Genomic DNA, 20137 nt, shown 5'->3' with positions numbered 1-20137 from the left:
TTTAAAGGCTGCTGGTTGTCGACTGTGAGTGGGGGGAGGGGTCCACCGTATGCCAAAGTGACACTTTGCAGGTGGGATTAGAAGTCCAGCCCTAGTAGGACGGCAGCGCAGAGCTGGGGCAGGACGAGGAGTTTAAAATCTTTATACTCCGTGCCCCTAACCGACAGGGTCACAACACAGTAGCTGCTGATGTCTGTAGAATGGGACCTCGACGCCATCGAGATCCGGTTGCGCGTTGGCCGGACAGTGAGGGAGTAGTGGCTCACCGTGTCTGGATGTATGAAACTCTCCGTGCTTCCGCTGTCGAACAGGCAGGTCGTGGCGTGGCCGTTTACTTTGATGTCCATCATGGACTTGGACAGGTGATGCGGGCGAGCTTGGTCCAGTGTGACGGAGGCTAGTGTATGGTTGAGCGAGCTGCTGTAGTCTGCGGGTGAGGCGGTGGTCGGGTCTGGCGACAAGGTGGCGGTCGAGTGTGGTGGACAAAATGGCGGCGCCCACGAGGTTGAATAAAATGGCGGAGAAGATGGCCGCCCCCACAACTCACATGAGGCACTGCTGGCGTCGGTGGCCTTGATCAAAGATGGCCGCCCCCACGACTCACACGAGGGGATACTGGCATCTGTGGCCTTGATGAAAGATGGCCGCCCCCACAACTCGCATGAGGCACTGCTTGCGTCTGTGGCTCTCCCCCTGCAGGCCTTCGCGAAGTGGCCTTCCTTATGGCAGTCGGAGCAGGTCGCGTTTCTTGCAGGGCAGCGCGCCCTTGGGTGTTTCGCCTGGCCACAGAAAAAGCAGCCGGCGGCCCGATCGCGGGGCTCCGATGTCGCAGCCGGTACCGGGGGTGGCGGTCCCGATCGGGTCCTGGACACCGACGCTGAGGTAGGTCCCAGAGGCGGCGGTGCGAGGGGTACTGCGGTCAGGGTCGGGCCCGAGTCCCAGGGTCGCGCAGTACAGTACCTGGAATACGCCTCGAGGTCCCGATGGGCCACTTCCAGAGAGCGAGCGAGGGCTGCAGCTGTGTTCAGGTCGAGGTCCTTTGATTCGAGCAGTCTTTGCAGTGAGTAGTCGGACCGAAGGCCTTTCACGAAGGCATCGCGGATATTCTCTTCAGTATTTTCTGCAGCCGTTACCGCTTTAAAATCACAGTCCCTGCCGAGTGTTTGTAGTGCCCGTAAAAATTCGTCTACAGACTCTCCTGGCTGTTGCGGGCGGGATCTTAGGAGATGTCTGGCATACATAGAATTTACCGGGCTCCGGTACTGCTGTTTCAGCAGGTTGATGGCGGCCTCGTATGTAGTAAGGTCCTGTATGAGTGCGAATACTTTAGGGCTCACTTGGGCGGTCAGAACACTTAGTTTGGATCTCTGAGGCACGCCGGATTCTCCCAGGTAGGATTCGAAACAGCTCAGCCAGTGTTTGAAGTTGAGGGCTGAGTTTGCTGCCTGTGGGTTTAGATCCAGGTACGGCGGTCGGAGGGCTCGCAGCCAGGCCAGCTGCTGTGGCTGTTGTAGCTGGGCGTCTGGCTGGTCTGACAGGTCATTAGACATTTTTAAAATTTAGCCAATAAAATTGATATACCTATCAATTCATCCAATGAAAAGCGACGAGTTAAGAAAGTAACTGTAGGTTTTTATTGGCTAAATAACAGAGCCCACCCTCGTGGGTGATCGGATCCAACAAGGAGGAATACCAGCCAGTCGACCACCTTTATACCTGGGCAGGTAGGTGGAGCCATGGGCGGAGTCAGCAGTGGTCAGCCCAGGTATAACAGCGTGACAGGAGGCGACCTCGTGTAGTGATACAACAGTGTAAACAGTGATAACCATAGTGTAACGATATAACAGTGATAACCATAGTGTAACGATAGTGAACGATAAAAGTGGTTTACCACACAAGGTGCAAGGGTCAGAGGTAGAGACGTGGTCGAAGGGGGCGGCACAGTGGTAGAAACTGCGATGTTTGCGTGGGTTTCCTCCGGGTGCTCCGGTTTCCTCCCACAGTCCAAAGATGTGCGAGTTAGGTTGATTGGCTATGATAAATTGACCCTTAGTGTTAGGGGGATTAAATACGTGGGGTTACGGGGATAGGGTGGGATATGTGTTGGTGTTGGTGTAGGGGTTACGGGGATTGGGTGGGATATGTGTCGGTGCAGGCTCAATGGGCCGAAATGGCCTCTATCTGCACTGTGGGGATTCTGTGATTCTGTGATAGCAGGAAGACTCTCTGTGGGAGATGAAGTATCTGACGGGGAGCAGGATTATGTATCTGACGGGGAGCAGGCACAGGGGGTTGCAGAAGAGCTTGAGTGTGAGGAATTAGAGGGGGACAGAGACATGGAAGTCGAGGATGGGGTGGCATCATGTGGAAAGGGAAAGGTTAGTGAGGGGCAGAAGGAGGGAGAAAGGGTAGCTCCTGGGTCCAAACTTAAGGCAAGGAAGAGGCTGAAACAGCAGGGAGGGGTCAAACAGGAGGGGAAAAAGAGCCGGAGGCTGCAAGAAAAAGCAACAGCTGCCCGAAAAGTTGAGAAGGAGCATGAGAGGAGGGAAGAGCCAGAGATTAAATGATGGGGAGATTATTGGGCATACTTCCCTTCTTTGGAGCCATGATTACATTGGTCTCGATCAATGTGAACGGACTGAGGGGTGAGAAGAAATTGCAGCAGTTGTTGCAGGGTTTTAAAGGCACGGACTTGTTGTGTCTGCAAGAAACCTTTTGGGATGAGGATATTCTAGAAAGAGTTCAGAAGGTTTGGAAGGGAGAGGTGTTTGCAAGTTTTGCAAACAATAACCGTAGAGGGGTGGCTGTTTTGGTGAGTCCGTCCATAGAAGAGAACGCTGCCTTGGTGGACAAGGACACTGAGGGGAGATTTTTACGGCTAAGGGTAAAATTGGAGGGATTTAATTGTGATCTTTTTAATATCTGTGCACCGAACGACCATTGCAAGCGTCGCGAGTTTTTTCGGGGGTTATTCACTGAAGTGGCAGAGGTGGAAAATCCTTGTATAGTGGGGGATTTTAATGTATTTTTATCTTGGATGGACATTTCAGCCCAGATGACCTTTAAAGAGGATAACTCCAGAGGGATGATTATAAAAATGATGGCAAATTTAAATTTGAGAGACTTATGGAGGGACCGGAACCCCACAAAAAGGGAGTTCTCCAGAGCAGGTTGGGTGGGTGATGTTTTAAAACAGAGCTGAATAGATTTTGTGTTAATGCGGGAAGGGTTAAGTTCAGAGGTGATGGAGATTTATTATAAAAAAGTATTTTTTAGTGATCACTCGACTTTGGTTCTTAGAATTAGGAACAGCAGAGTTAAGATCGGTTCAGGGGTGTGGATTTTAAACAATCAATACCTGAAAGAAAGTGCTTGTAAAGAAGGGATTATAAATATAATAAAGAATGCTCAGAAGGAACTTTTGTTCTTGAAAGAAAGAAGAGTTTGGTGGGACAGTTTCAAATATGAGGTAAAAGTTTTTTCGGTACGTTATGGGAAAAAGAGGGCAGCAGCTAACCGGCATCGAGAACAGAATATAAACAAAAGGTTTACGGATGTCTGTAAAGCAGTTGACGGAGGGGTTAAGGGAGCTGAGACTAAGTTCCGGGTGCTAAAAGAAGAGTGGGAATTATTGCAAGCTGAAAAATGCAAGGGGGCCATTCTCCGTGCAAAGGCTAGAGATGCATTGGAGGGCGAAAGATGCACTAGATATTTTCTAGAGCAAGAGAAGCTGCGACAGAGATTATCATTAATTGAGGAGTTGAAGGTTGGGGAGAAGATCATTCATGAAAGTGAGGAGATTTTGGAGGCGGCTAGCAGCTTTTATCAAGAGCTATATACAAAAGAAGACATTTCCAATTTGGAGATGGAGAAGGTTACTGCTTTTATTGAAAAGTGTTTAAAGGAGGATGAGAGAAGCATGTGTGATGAAGTAGGATTAGCGGAAATAAAAATAGCAATAAGTGGAATGAAGAGGGGGGAAAGCCCAGGGTCCAATGGACTAAGTGCAGAACCTTATAAGGAATTTTTTGAGATTTTAAGTCCATTGCTCTTAGAAGTTTTTAAGGAAATTAAAATTGAGGGAAGCCTGGCCCCATCTATCTATAAAAATAAAGGGGATAGACGGGATCTGAAGAATTGGAGGCCCATCACACTATTAAATGTGGATTATAAGATCTTGGCGAGGGTTATGGCAAATCGTTTGAAGGAGGTGTTACTGGAGATAGTTTGGCCCTCTCAGTCCTATGGAGTCATAGGCCGGGACATCGCAGACTCTGTGGTCTCAATCCGAGATGCGATAGAGCTCATGGAAGAGAGTGGGAGGGAGGCTTATGTATTAAAGATAGATCAAGAGAAAGCCTTTGATAGGGTCTCTCATGAGTTTTTATTGAAGGTTTTGGAAGCATTTGGTTTCAAGGAAAATTTCATTCAGTGGATAAGGATTTTTTATTCAAACATATTTAGCTGCGTTAAATGTAATGGTTTTTTATCTAAGTATTTTCCGATACAGAGATCAGTGAGACAGGGTTGTCCCCTGTCCCCACTGCTGTACACATTGGTAGCAGAACCATTAGGTTACATAATGCGATAGAAACAAGGTGTAGTTGGGATTGTGGTACCCAGGCTGGTGTCGGTGATACACCAATATGCAGATGACACAACCTTAACATTGAGAAATGGGGAGCCAGTGAGGAAAGCTATGGAGGTAGTGGAGGAATATTGTAGAGCTTCAGGTGCCAGAGTGAATTATAGTAAGTCCCAATGCCTGGTTGCAGGGAGGGGTAGGGGGAATGGTTGGGGGAATGTCCCTTTAAGGTGGTGGAGGTTTTGGAAGTTCTGGGGGTGCATATGGGGTGCAAGAAAGACAGGGATGAAGTGGATCGATTAAATTGGGAACCGAAGGTTATGAAAATTAAAAAGATTTTGGGAAGATGTGAAAGAAGGTGGTTGAAAGTGCAAGATGAGCGACAGTGGTGTCTGCTCTCCTGCTATCTAAGCTATCGTACTTATTGACGGTGGAGGATACTCCTGAGTGGGCAGAAAAGTCCATCCGAGAGGCTTGTGTGAGGTTTTTATGGGAAGGGAAACCAGCCTTGGTGGCTTACAATACCATCATTGGACGGAGAAATCAGGGAGGACTCAACTTCCCAGATATTGATTTGAAGAAAAAATCCTTTAGAATCAAATGGGTGAAGAGATTTCTTCAGAAGTCAAATTCAAATTTTTGGAAGAGTTGTTTTGAGCATTTTTTTAAATGAAGTGGGATAGGAGGGCAGGGGATCTTGTATATGGAATACAATAATATGTTTTTGAAATTGATTAAGCTTCTCCCTAGGTTTTATAAGGGGGTTGTAGAGACTTGGGCTCAATTTTTAAAAAGTGTGCAGTTTATGCCAAAGGGGGCTGAGGAATTTTTAGAACAGCCCTTATTTTTGAACAGGTGGGTCAACATCGAAGGAGAGGTTTTACTTAATCAAGCTTTTATAAAAGCTGGGATTATATCGGTGAAAGATGTATTATACGAGGTGATTCCAGGTTGGTTGCCGGAAGCGATAGTGAGGGACATGGTGTGGGAGGAGGATCAGGAGGTAGAAGGAAAAGCAATAGGAATCATGTATGAGAAGATTGTGAGGGCAATGCCACAGGATTGGATGGAAGAAATAAATGCGGAAATCTCCAAAGGAAGTAAAATGCGTCCTGCTTTTCCAAGCTTTGTACTGGAGAAAGGGGGAGAGTTAGTCCAATTTGACAACTGTAATACTCGAGATTTCTATGAGGTATTCAGCGAATGGAGATTCAAGACACCTGCTGGTCAGGAGTTTTGGCAGAGTATATACCCACAGCTGGACTTCAACAGGATTTGGAAGGGAGTGTGGGCGAATTTTAAATGCCCAGAATGGATTGAACTGGATTCAAATTGGCTCATAACCGAATTTTTACCATGATGGCCTTGTGCAAGATTGGGCGAGTGGAGGCGGCAACCTGCCCAATGTGTGGGACACGGGATGAGACTCTGTCCCATTTACTGGTGTTATGTCCGCAGTTAAATGACTTTAAGTACTATGTTCGACAGTTGTGTGAAGCTTTTTTGCTGGGTGGGGACCAAAGAGCGAGAATGGGAATCCCGTGGGACTCAATTTTGAGATGGGGATTGCAGGAGAGTCTGCCAGAGTCTAGCGGAGCAGCAAGCAATTTAATGTTCAGTTTGGCTAGATTCGTGATTGTGCAAAGAAGGAATGCTCTGTTTTTTAAGGGGAGGAGAATCAATCTAAGAGTATTTTAAATATAAGCTAAAAGACCATTAGAAGGCTCTGTGGATGTTTTATTCAGAAAGGAATTTAAGGACAGTATTTTACAACCAATTTTTAAAGTACAATCGATTAATATATGTTACAGGTGACAAATTAAACTTCAGGTTTTGATGTTAAAATGTGGTGGCGGAATGGCTGTGCAGGGCGGTGGAATTGATTTGTATCATACAATGTAATGATCACGATGTTGTAAATGTTCTTAATGTTCAATAAAGTATAATATAAAATAATAAAAAAAAGTGGGCAGCACTCTCGCCTCTGAGTCAGGAGGTTGTGGGCTCTAGTCCCACTCCAGAGACTTGAGCATAAAAATCTAGGCGAATACTCCAGGGGAGTGCTGCACTGTTGGAGGCGCTGTCTTTCGGATAAGATGTTAAACTGAGGCCCCGTCTGCTCTTTCAGGTAGACGTAAAGATCCTATGGCACTATTTTGAAGAAGAGCAGGGGAATTATTCCTGGTGTCCTGGTCAATATTTATCCCTCAATCAACATCCGAAAAACCCAGATTATCTGGTCATTATCACATTGCTCTTTGTGGGAGCTTGCTGTGCGCAAATTGGCTGCTGTGTTTTCCACATTACAATAGTGACTACACTTTAAAAGTACTTCATTGGCTATAAAGTGTTTTGGGACATCCGGCGGTCGTGAAAGTTGCTATATAAATGCATGTCTTTCATTTTTTTAATTCCCCGATATTCTCGGTCATTTTAAGTAGAAGAATTTTGGGCCGCTTGCCTTGCCAAGAACTGATGGTTCTGACGAAGGGTCATCGACCTAAAATGTTAATTCTATTTCTCTCTCCATGATGCTGCTTGACCTGCTGAGTGTTTCCAGCATTTTCTGTTATAGTTTCAGATTTCCAGCAACCACAGTATTTTGCTATTGTAAAAGGTCTATGCCGGTGTTTATACTCCGCACCAGCCTCCTCCCACCTTACTTCATCTCAGTCTATATCCTTCTATTCCTTTTTCCCTCATGTGCTTATCTAGCTACCTGTTAAATGCGTTTTCATTCATTTCCACAATGAATTTGGATTACCCCGAAACTTAGTCAGCAACATGGCGTCAGCCTGCCTCCTTGGTTGAGTTTTGTTATTTTCCATAAAAAATAGGCAATGAGGAACTGAAAGAAATTAGTTTTTGTTAAAAGAGGTTGTCATCTTCCAAAATTCCATAGATTCTAGAATGGTTCCCGTGGATTGGTAGAACATAAGAACAAAAGAAATAGGAGCAGGAGTCGGCCATTCGGCCCCTCGAGCCTGCTCTGCCATTCAATGAGATCATGGCTGATCTTTTACCTCATCTCCACTTTCCTGCACTATCCCCATATCCCTTAATTCCTTTCATTCCCAAAAATTTATCGATCTCTGTCTTGAAGGTAGCAAATGTAACCCCACTATTTGAGAAAGGAGGGAGAAAGAAAATGGGAAACTATAGACCAGTTAGCCTGACATCAGTAGTAGGGAAAATTCTAGAATCTATTATTAAGGACGTGGTAACAGGGCACTTAGAAAATAATACAGGAAACTTTGTGCTATCCGGAGGTGAGCTATCCGGCAATCTGGAGCCACCGGCAAAAATCAGCAGCCGTTTTTTATTCTTTTTGTTTGTTTTTTTTGCTTTGTTTGAACAGTCAAGCTGTGCAAGGTCTGTAGCTATAGCAACAGCTTCAGCTATAGAGCTTTAGGGCCACACCCGAGTGTTTAGAAGCTCCGTATCTCTCAACATTAACTCTGGAGAGTACGGCACTTTTTAGGCAATGGCAGCAGCTCGGTCCCGTGGGTGCCGGATAGCACAAAGTTTCCTGTAATAGGATTGGGCAGAGTCAACATGGATTTATGAAAGGGAAATCGTGTTTGACAAATCTGTTAGAGTTTTTTGAGGCTGCAACTAGCAGGATAGATATGGGGGAACCAGTGGATGTAGTGTATTTGGATTTTCAGAAGATATTGGATAAGGTGCCACACAAGAGGTTATTAAACAAAATTAGGGCTCATCGGATTGGGGGTTATACACTAGCATGGATTAAGGTTTGGTTAATGGACAGAAAACAGAGAGTAGGAATAAACGGGTCATTTTCGGGTTGGCAGGCTGTAACTAGTGGGGTACCACAAGGATCAGTGCTTGGGCCTCAGCTATTCACAGTCTATATCAATGATTTGGATGAGGGGACTAAATGTAATATGTCCAAGTTTCCTGATGATACAAAGCTAGGTGGGAATGTAAGCTGTGAGGAGGATGCAAAGAGGCTGCAAGGGGATATGGACAGGCTAAGTGAGTGGGCAAGAACATGGCAAATGGAATATAATGTGGAGAAATGTGAAGTTATTCACTTTGGTAGGAAAAATAGAAAAGCAGAGTATTTTTTAAATGGTGAGAGATTGGGAAATGTTGGTGTTCAGAGGGACCTGGGTGTCCTTGTACACAAATCACTGAAAGTTAATATGCAAGCTATTAGGAAAGCAAATGGAATATTGGACTTTATTACAAAAGGATTTGTGTATAAGAGTAAACACGTCTTACTGCGATTATATAGGCCTCTGGTGAGACCACACCTGGAGTATTGTGTAGTTTTGGTCTCCTTACCTCAGGAAGGATATAGTTGCCATAGAGAGTGTGCAATGAAGGTTCACCAGACTGATTCCTGGGAAAGATGGCACCTCCGACCATGCAGCACTCCCTCAGCACTGCACTGGAGTGTCAGCCTAGAGTTTTATGCTCAAGTCCCTGGAGCGGGATTTGAACCCACAACCTTCTGACTCAGCGGGGAGAGTGTACCCACTGAGCCACAGCTGACACTGAAGGAGGTTAAGGGGAGACTTAATTGATGTGTATAAAATTATGAGGGGTGTAGATAGCATGGTTAAGAGGGACCTATTTCCCTTAGCAGAGAGGTCAATAACTAGGGGGCATAGATTTAATGTAATTGGTAGAAGGATTAGAGGGGAGTTGAAGAGAACTCTTCACCCAGAGGGTGGCGGGGGTCTGGAACTCACTGCCTGAAAGGGTGGTAGAGGCAGTGACCCTCATTACATTTAAAAATGCTTGGATGTGCACTTGACGTGCCATAACCGAAGACCAAGAGCTGGAAAGTGGGATGAAGATGGATAGCTCTTTTTCGGCCAGCACAGACACGATGGACCGAATGGCCTCCTTCTGTACCGTAAATATCTATGATTCTAAATGACCTCCCCTGTTCAGGTTAAATTGATATTTGAATACTCTAATTTATTAGATTGGTCAATTTGAGCTTCCGTTTTAGTATTGTTCAGATATTTGTAGTTTGCCCCTGATACATGCACAATTCCATCTTCTTTACTACTAAAATCCTCTTTTATTTGCAAAGATAATTACAGATGAGGGAGGCCATTCAGCCCATCTATCTCATCCTTATCTATGGTCTCACATCACAGCACCTATCTCTTTGCCTTCACTACCCTACATAGAGAACATTAATAGCATTGACCACTCTTCATCTGGACTTACCTTTCACCTGTTCATATTTATGTCTCTGTGTCCTGCAGTCATAGTTTATCCTGAAATAGTGCTCACGATTGACCTTTTCTATTCCACCTGGTACCTTGTATACCTCTCCAAGGCCCCGCCACATAATTAAGTAGGGAAACTGCTGGAGAAAGTTGTGATGTAGGGTGAAAATGACAGGAATCATCATGGGACAATGTACTACAACAGGTCACTGCTTAAACCATAATTAGATCAGTATTTCATGGTATCATATTTATCCCTCAACCAACACAACAAAAAGAGATTATCTGGTCATTATCACATTGCTGTTTGTGGGACCTTGCTGTGTGCAAATTGGCTGCCACGTTTCCCACATTACAACAGTGACTCCACTTCAAAAGTACTTAATTTGGCTGTAAAGCGCTTTCAGATGTCCGGTGGTCGTGAAAGGTGCTATATAAATGCAAGTCTTTCTTTCTATAAAAATCCTATATTATTAATCCTCTGATTTACTAGGAGCAGTGCCACAGGAGATCAATTAGTTATTCAATAAAGTTTTAGTGACACATATATTTGAGTTGGCGAGTCATAAACACCCCTCTACTTAAAAAATAAGAATCTTTTAACTCTTTTGTGTAGAGAGATCCAACTGAGATTCATGCCTCAATGAGATCGACAGCTGAGATTTGTATTTTGTTTGAAAGAGGTTTGGCTGTAATTTCAGTAGAAAATAACAACACCAACAGCGCCTGGAAACAGCTGGGTAATTCACAAATTGGAATGACTTCAATACTCTCCCCTTCCTTTCATTGTCAGGTTAATGAGATTTACCACGATAAATCGCTGGGAGCCCACGTGAATGTCGTGCTGGTACGAATGATCATGCTGGGATATGCAAAGGTAAGATATTAAAGTCAAAGCTGTTCACAGTCTTTAGAGTTTTCCATTTGCGAGTCACAACTTGTTACAGAAAGCAATAGTCTAGAAGGAAGGTGACAAATGAGAAAGTGTGAGCTGATTTGAGCTATTTATGCGACATATTGGGATATTACATTTCAAAATGAGACTTTGTGCACTATTTTATGAGCCTCTGCTCCCAACACAGAGCCTTGCTCATGGCAAGTGCAGGTTACAAAATCGGGGAATAACGTAGCCCCATCTTAATTACTATACTTATATCTAGTGAGGCTCCATTGTAGGACCATAGCCTCACAAATTTGCCCTCATTATAGAACCATAGACAATTATAGCACAGGAGGAGGCCATTGGCTGCATCGCTTTTGATTCACCACTGTGCTTGCTGCAGCACATTCGAATCAGTTCTTCAGCAAACTTTAGCATAAATTCACCCCTCTAGAATCGGGGAGCACAGCGGTCTAACTTATGCTGGCTAGGACTAATATCGCCATGCAGCAAATTCTGGGCCATTTATTTAATTTTAAGCAGCAGAACATCTCAGCTACAGATGAGTTTCATTTAGTAACAATACATCAGCTCCATTTGATGTTCGAGATTACAGTATGGTATTAGCCAGGTTAAATTCGCACTCTATATTCAGTGTATCACTGGTGGGTTCAAGGTGTTTCGGCTTACTTCACAGACACCTGAAACACATTCGGCCAAAGAATTACCTTTTAAGTGTAGTCGCTGTAGTTGTTTCCCAAATAGAACCTGCATTTTAAAAGTTACATCAATAAAGTTGTTTTAGTACAGAATGACTTGACAGAACATTCCAGAATGCCTAAATTTCCAATATGTGTTCCCGGCAGCGAGGCTCGCTCATGGGAATGTGAAATTGGAAAATGACCGCTCAGGTATTTTGTATGAATGATGTATCCAGCTTTGAAGAAATAAGTACTTACAACACGGACATGAAAACTTAATGAAACCAAACTCTCTGATCAGTCCATCAGCTTGATCGAAAGAGGGAATCCATCTCGAAGTTTGGAGAATGTCTGCCGTTGGGCCTATTCTCAGCAAAAATCAGACCCAAACCACTCGGAGCACCACGACCATGCCATTTTTTTAACAAGGCAAGATTTCGGTCCAGCGGGTATGCAAGGTACTGTATAAGGCTACCGACAGGTATAGTGAAATCAGCAACAAGTTCCTTACTGTACAGAGAATTACAGTTCAGTAAAAAAATGCTTCCATGGACTACTCCATTAAAACTTCCTGTAAGAAAACCACACATTTTTTCCCCAACTTCATCAGCAAAACCAAATCTATGCCGACCAAGGCAGAACCTGGTCCCACAATGACAGGACATGGTCCCATAATGACACGATCTGGTCACCATAATGACAGGCCATTATCCCACAATGACCGGACCTGGTCACCATAATGACAGGACCTGGAACCATAATTACAGGGCATAGTCGCTACAATTGCAGGACTTCGGTCATTCTAATGTCAGGACGTGCTCACCATAGTGATAGGACCTAGTCACCACAATGGCTAGATCTGGTGATTATAATCTGGTGACTTGTTTGTCACAGTGGTGGGACCTGGCCACCACAATAATTGGACCTGATCCCACAGTAACAGAATCTGGTTATCACAAAGGAAGATTTGTTAGCAACTCTGACATATGCAAACTCCAATACCAAATCCAAAATGGGTATGTTAAATAATGCAAAGAAGTATCCCGGAATTCGCTACCTAACACCACTATGCAAGCCCCAGTAGCACAAGGACTGCAGCAGTTTAAAGAGAACCTTCTTAGGGCAACTAGCAATGCACAATAAATGCCAGGATCACCCATATCCTGAAAACACATTTAAAATCAGGCAACAATGCACACCGCTTGGTTTTGATAATGCTTCTGACATCATTCACTTCCATCAAATTGTATTTAATGCTTGACACCTACTGCTAACCACACATCTGTGTCATGTTCCCAACCATATGTCTGTCTTACTGATCCACAGTCCAAGCCATGAGTAACTATCTGATCTACGCTCCCACTCAGCCTGGATTATAGGAATTTTCAACTTTGGTGGTTGTGTAAAACAGGTAATATGGGGTGTAGAGCACCCAATATGGCCTGTTTTATGTCCCCACAAAAGTTGAAATTTCCGGTGTATGTGTTCCAATCTCTGAAGTGGTCCTTGAGCTCTCAACCTTCTAACTCAGCGGCGAGTGTGCCACCACTGACCCAACACTCACACTTTCTGTCCTTCAGGGCAGGGAACATGCTGGGCCCACCCGTTCTGGCCCACATGCAACTCCAGTCTCTCACTGCATGGTTGACTCTTAACACTCCCAGATCAACAAGGGCCATCACCCACATCCCAAGGACAAATTAGAAAAAGGAAAATGATTGAGGATTTTGAAGAGAAGATTAGTTGCAATAGAGTATTGAACAGCAAATGGGTAGAGATCATTGTTCCCTTTAAACTGCACTGACTGCGCCGCACAGTAAAAGGAAATGTCTGCTCACTCCGCTAATAACACAGTAAGGTAGCAGCGGCCAAGGAAAGAATCTGATCAGGGAGAGGGGGGTGGGGCCTCACCCATCCTGACCAACAGCCCGCTCCACCAATCACCGCCCAACCTTCTGTGACTGGCGTCGACTCTCACCAATAGCTATGGGGGGGGTGGGTCCTGAGGGTCTGGCGGATGAGCCAATAGCAGGTGAGAGGGGGCAGGTGCTGATGGCTTCCCCACGGATAGCCGGCTTGGGAAAGGGAATCTTATTCATTGGGGATAAATGCAGACGGTCACAACCTGAATTATGGAGACAAACTTCAGCAATTCGTGCAGGAAATCTTTAAATGCAATAATTTTTTATTGCATCAAATAAATAAATACTCATTTGTCCACTGTGCATCCCAGCATTTTAATCTATCCATTGCATTTTTATCCGCGTTTTGTATTTCCTATTGTGCTTGCTGCCTTTCAAATGCTGCATAATGATAGCACCGACAGCACTGGGCTTAATTTGTTCTCTCTCTGTCTGTAGCGCCTCTGCACAGCTCTTAGTTACTGTCCTGCATAAATCTCCCTTTATTACCACACAGGCCGGCTAAAGCAGAGCGACGAAAGATTGGGTTTAGCATCGAACACTGGAACAGTCCTGTTCCCTGGCATTCTGGAGCTCTCCCCATTGGTATGGGTCTCACCGGGAGGAGGGCAGAACAGCAAAGGGGACAAAGCAAAGAAACCCATCCCCTCCGCCCAAAAAAGGGAGAGAAGGAAGCATCAAGCATGCAAAGGCAGGCTGGGTTCCATCAACCCTAGCACAACAAATCGATGCCTTATTATCAGTTATTATCGTGTTGGGTAATGACTAACAAAAAGCAGATCAATTTATTATTACGACTTGAGTGAGCAAAATCATTTCGAAGAGGAGACACAAAGAACTCGGCTGGAAAGTCTAACTACAGTTAAAACCCAAGCCAAAACTCAGGAACGTCATTATTATTAATGCCATGAAATGTCTCGTCTAAAGGAAAAGTCATATTCCATGTAGTGCCTCAAAGTGAACAAGGCAATGGCAAGCATACCACATTGAGTGAGGTGCTGGCATGGGTTGTAGAGTCTGCCAAAAAAAATGTATTTATTCTCAAATAATAATAAAAATATAAGTAAGAAAATTAGAATTGAATAATTTGCCTTAATGCAATTCATAAAAAGTTCCCCAACTCCCACTGCTCAGCATCTTGGGCCTGGCACCCCCGTCATATCCGAACCTGCCCTCAAACTGGCTTTGGGCTTGATAAAATATATCATCAGATAGAATCATAGAATCAATCATGCCTGTGCCGGCTCCTTGGTAGAGCTATCCAATTAGTCCCACTCCCCTGCAGATTTTACCTTTTCAAATATTTATCCAATTTGCTTTTGAAATTTATTATTGAATCTGCTTCTGCTGCCCTTTCAGGCAGTGCATTCCAGATCATAACAACTCGCTACGTAAAAAAAATTCTCCTCATCTCGCCTCTGGTTCTTTTGCCAATCACCTTAAATCTGTGTCCTCTGGTTACCGACCCTCCTGCCAGTGGAAACAGTTTCTCCTTATTTACTCTATCAAAACCCCTCAAAATTTTGAACACCTCTATTAAATCTCCTCTTAACCTTCTCTGCTCTAAGAAGAACAACCCCAGCTTCTTCAATCACTCCACATAACTGAAGTCCCTAATCCCTGGTACATTCTAGTAAATCTCCTCTGCACCCTCTCCAAGGCCTCAAAATATTAAAACCTGACCTGGGATTGCTTGATGTGACGAGGGGAGTCAGGAGTAAGAGATAAAGTGAAGATATCAAGTCATTAACTCTTCAAGGACTCCAAAATGTATTTGCGCAATGAACAAAAATAATGAAAGATCTGAATTTTCTGTTGTTGCTGCTGTTGTTGGGTAGGGTGTTATTGCTGCTGCTGCTGTTGTTGTTGTTGTTGTTAACTGCCCATGGATAAAAAAGTCGCGTTCAGAGCAAATAAAAATTGGAGGAAACATTGGTAGAGACAGCTAAGCAGTAAATCATGTGTACGGAGTAATAGGGATAGCATGCGGGATTGAGTAATGAAGGTGAGCATCATAGAGTAATAAAAATTCAATTGAGGTAATGAGTAATTGGGGAGGGAGTAGTTATGTGGGAGGAAGGTAGTGGTCATGGGTGTGAATAGATGAGATGGGCGGGGAGAAGGCATGTGAGGAATGAGTGAAATGTTTGGATGATGGATAGTGGGCATTGGGGGAGAGTTAGAGACAAACTCTGGACTACACTGGCACTATACAGATAGAGACAAAAATGCATTTTTTAATCATTTATTCTTAGGATATGGCCAGCACTAGCAAGGCCAGTATTTATTGCCCATTCCCCAATGCCCCTGAGAAGTTGATGGTTGGCCTTTTTCTTGAACCACTGCAGTCTGTGTGGTGAAGGTTCTCCCACAGTGCTGCTGACAAGGAGTTCCAGGATTTTAACCTGGTAACAATTACACTGGCACTGTACAGGTACAGACAAACCCTGGATTACACTGGCACTGTACAGGTACAGACAAACCCTGGATTACACTGGCACTGTACAGGTACAGACAAACCCTGGATTACACTGGCACTGTACAGGTACAGTCAAATCCTGGATTACACTGGCACTGTACAGGTACAGTCAAACCCTGGATTACACTGGCACCGTACAGGTACAGACAAACCCTGGATTACACTGGCACTGTACAGTTTGAGACAAACCCTGGATTACACTGGCACTGTACAGGTACAGACAAACCCTGGATTACACTGGCATTGTACAGGTACAGTCAAACCCTGGATTACACTGGCACTGTACAGGAACAGACAAACCCTGGATTACACTGGCACTGTACAGGTACAGACAAACCCTGGATTACACTGACACTGTACAGGTACAGACAAACCCTGGATTACACTGGCACTGTACAGGTACAGACAAACCCTGGATTACACTGGCACTGTACAGTTTGAGACAAACCCTGGACTACACTGGCACTGTACAGGTACAGACAAACCCTGGATTACACTGGCACTGTACAGGTACAGACAAACCCTGGATTACACTGGCACTGTACAGGTACAGACAAACCCTGGATTACACTGGCACTGTACAGGTAGAGACAGCCCTGGATTACACTGGCATTGTACAGGTACAGACAAACCCTGGATTACACTGGCACTGTACAGGTACAGTCAAACCCTGGATTACACTGGCACCGTACAGGTACAGACAAACCCTGGATTACACTGGCACTGTACAGTTTGAGACAAACCCTGGATTACACTGGCATTGTACAGGTACAGACAAACCCTGGATTACACTGGCACTGTACAGGTACAGACAAACCCTGGATTACACTGGCACTGTACAGGTACAGACAAACCCTGGATTACACTGGCACTGTACAGATACAGACAAACCCTGGATTACACTGGCACTGTATAGGTAGAGACAAACCCTGGATTACACTGGCACTGTACAGGTAGAGACAACCCTGGATTACACTGGCACTGTACAGGTACAGACAAACCCTGGATTACACTGGCACTGTACAGGTACAGACAAACCCTGGATTACACTGGCACTGTACAGGTACAGACAAACCCTGGATTACACTGGCACTGTACAGATACAGACAAACCCTGGATTACACTGGCACTGTACAGGTACAGACAAACCCTGGATTACACTGGCACTGTATAGGTACAGACAAACCCTGGATTACACTGGCACTGTACAGTTTGAGACAAACCCTGGATTACACTGGCACTGTACAGGTACAGACAAACCCTGGATTACACTGGCACTGTACAGGTACAGACAAACCCTGGATTACACTGGCACTGTACAGGTACAGACAAACCCTGGATTACACTGGCACTGTACAGGTACAGACAAACCCTGGATTACACTGGCATTGTACAGGTACAGACAAACCCTGGATTACACTGGCACTGTACAGTTTGAGACAAACCCTGGATTACACTGGCACTATACAGGTACAGACAAACCCTGGATTACACTGGCATTGTACAGGTACAGACAAACCCTGGATTACACTGGCACTGTACAGGTACAGACAAACCCTGGATTACACTGGAACTGTACAGGCACAGACAAACCCTGGATTACACTGGCACTGTACAGGTAGAGATAAACCCTGGATTACACTGGCACTGTACAGGTACAGACAAACCCTGGATTACACTGGCACTGTACAGGTACAGACAAACCCTGGATTACACTGGCACTGTACAGTTTGAGACAAACCCTGGATTACACTGGCACTGTACAGGTACAGACAAACCCTGGATTACACTGGCACTGTACAGGTAGAGACAAACCCTGGATTACACTGGCACTGTACAGGTAGAGACAAACCCTGGATTACACTGGCACTGTACAGGTACAGACAAACCCTGGATTACACTGGCACTCGATAGGTAGAGACAAACCCTGGATTACACTGGCACTGTACAGGTACAGACAAACCCTGGATTACACTGGCACTGTACAGGTACAGACAAACCCTGGATTACACTGGCACTGTACAGGTACAGACAAACCCTGGATTACACTGGCACTGTACAGGTACAGACAAACCCTGGATTACACTGGCACTGTACAGGTACAGACAAACCCTGGATTACACTGGCATTGTACAGGTAGAGATAAACCCTGGATTACACTGGCACTGTACAGGTACAGACAAACCCTGGATTACACTGGCACTGTACAGGTACAGACAAACCCTGGATTACACTGGCACTGTATAGGTAGAGACAAACCCTGGATTACACTGGCATTGTACAGGTAGAGATAAACCCTGGATTACACTGGCACTGTACAGGTACAGACAAACCCTGGATTACACTGGCACTGTACAGGTAGAGATAAACCCTGGATCACACTGGCACTGTACAGGTACAGACAAACCCTGGATTACACTGGCATTGTACAGGTAGAGACAAACCCTGGATTACACTGGCATTGTACAGTTAGAGACAAACCCTGGATTACCCTGGCATTGCACAGGTAGAGACAAATTCTGGATTACACTGGCACTGTACAGGTACAGACAAACCCTGGATTACACTGGCATTGTACAGGTACAGACAAACCCTGGATTACACTGGCACTCTATAGGTAGAGACAAACCCTGGATTACACTGGCACTGTACAGTTAGAGACAAACCCTGGATTACACTGGCATTGTACAGTTAGAGACAAACCCTGGATTACCCTGGCATTGTACAGGTAGAGACTAATTCTGGATTACACTGGCATTGTACAGTTAGAGACAAACCCTGGATTACACTGGCATTGTACAGTTGGAGACAAACCCTGGATTACACTGGCATTGTACAGTTAGAGACAAACCCTGGATTACCCTGGCATTGTACAGGTAGAGACTAATTCTGGATTACACTGGCACTGCACAGTTGGAGACAAACCCTGGATTACACTGGCATTGTACAGTTAGAGACAAACATGAATCTTATCATGACTCATGAAGTAACACTGTGCGGCCAGCTGGTGGTGCCGTCCAAGGAGTATAAATACTCGGACGTGGGCCCAGCTTGCTCAGGATGTTTCTGTAACCAGGAACTAGTGATGTAACTAGAATCTCATGGTTGTGAAACCGTTGATTAAAGCCTTGTTTTATACTCAAACCAAGTGCTCAGTAGTTTTTTTACATCAATTTAATCAACTGACCTGCTCCACGCTCTGAGTGGTCTTGGGAACAGCCAGCTACGACTCAAACCGTAGGAGGGAACTTGGACAAAATAATCGATCCATCATGGAGAAACTACTCAGACCCGCCCGTCTTGACCTGGACCCAAATTCACTTACAGCTGCTAAGGTATGGAAACACTGGTGTCGTACCTTTAGCAACTTCCTTGAGGAGTGTGGTGAGAATGTTCCTAATAATTTACGAATGCTTGCCAATTATGTATCCCCTCATGTGTTTGATTATATCGAAGACTGTGTAGACTATGACGCCGCTATCCAAATACTACAGCAACTATATGTTAAGTCCCCAAACAAAATTTTTGCTCGGCATCTACTGGCCACAACTCGACAACAACCCGGGGAATCACTTGACGAATTCCTTCAGAAACTTTGCAGGCTCAGCAAGGATTGTAATCTTAAAGCTGTTACAGCTGAGCAATACCAGGAGGAGTTAATTCGTGATTCCTTTATTAATGGGATTGCGTCTCCCTTCATACGTCAGCATCTGTTGGAGAATAAAACCCTCAAGTTACAGGCTGCCTATGACCAGGCATGCTCTCTGGACTTAGCAAAGAGAAATGCAGATACCTATCTTTCACCACGTGCACGGGCTGCTGCTATCACTTTTAGTGACTCCTTCGACAGGCCTCGGGCGGAAGCCCTCACTGATGATGACTCCCACCTGGCTGATGACAACCCTGCCCTAGAAGCCTTCACTGATGACGACCCTGCCCTAGCGGCATCTTGGCAATCTGGAAGGAAGTGTTTCTTCTGTGGAGGTGCATTCCACTATAGGAAATTTTGTCCTGCTCGTAACGCAGTCTGCAATCATTACAGTAAGAAAGGTCACTTTTCTAAGGTATGCCAGTCAAGATCCTCTGTTAGTAAGAAAGGCCACTTTTCTAAGGTATACCAGTCGAGAGCCCCTGTTAGTTTTGCAGCTATTATCTATAAAACTGCTCCTCCCCCAAGAGCCACTACTAAGGTTACAGCTGCAATCTATAAAACTGCTCCTCCCCCAAGAACCACTACTAAGGTTACAGCTGTCAAGGGTAAAACTGCCCCTCCTCCCATCACAGCTGTTTTTCCCCAAAGTCTGTCCCATGCAGCCACAAAGGTTTTGGTAAATGGACACATTTTGAGTGCACTAAT

General features: G+C 44.9%; 1 protein-coding gene across 1 annotated transcript in view; it reads left to right on the top strand.

Annotated features, from left to right (window-relative positions):
- LOC147124145 (A disintegrin and metalloproteinase with thrombospondin motifs 3-like) overlaps nt 1–20137 on the top strand; it is a 463277-nt gene that overhangs the window by 267325 nt on the left and 175815 nt on the right. Inside the window, exons 3-4 of the mRNA XM_085982801.1 lie at nt 10592–10675; nt 11681–11837. Coding sequence (XP_085838927.1) covers nt 10592–10675; nt 11681–11837 — 241 coding nt within the window. The remainder of the gene's footprint in view (nt 1–10591; nt 10676–11680; nt 11838–20137) is intronic.

The sequence above is a fragment of the Somniosus microcephalus genome, chromosome 1 (assembly GCF_052327205.1).
Source record: "Somniosus microcephalus isolate GS21.2 chromosome 1, FLI_Smic_1.0, whole genome shotgun sequence".
NCBI classification, from domain to species: Eukaryota; Metazoa; Chordata; class Chondrichthyes; order Squaliformes; family Somniosidae; genus Somniosus; species Somniosus microcephalus.
This window is presented reverse-complemented; position numbering and strand designations above follow the sequence as displayed.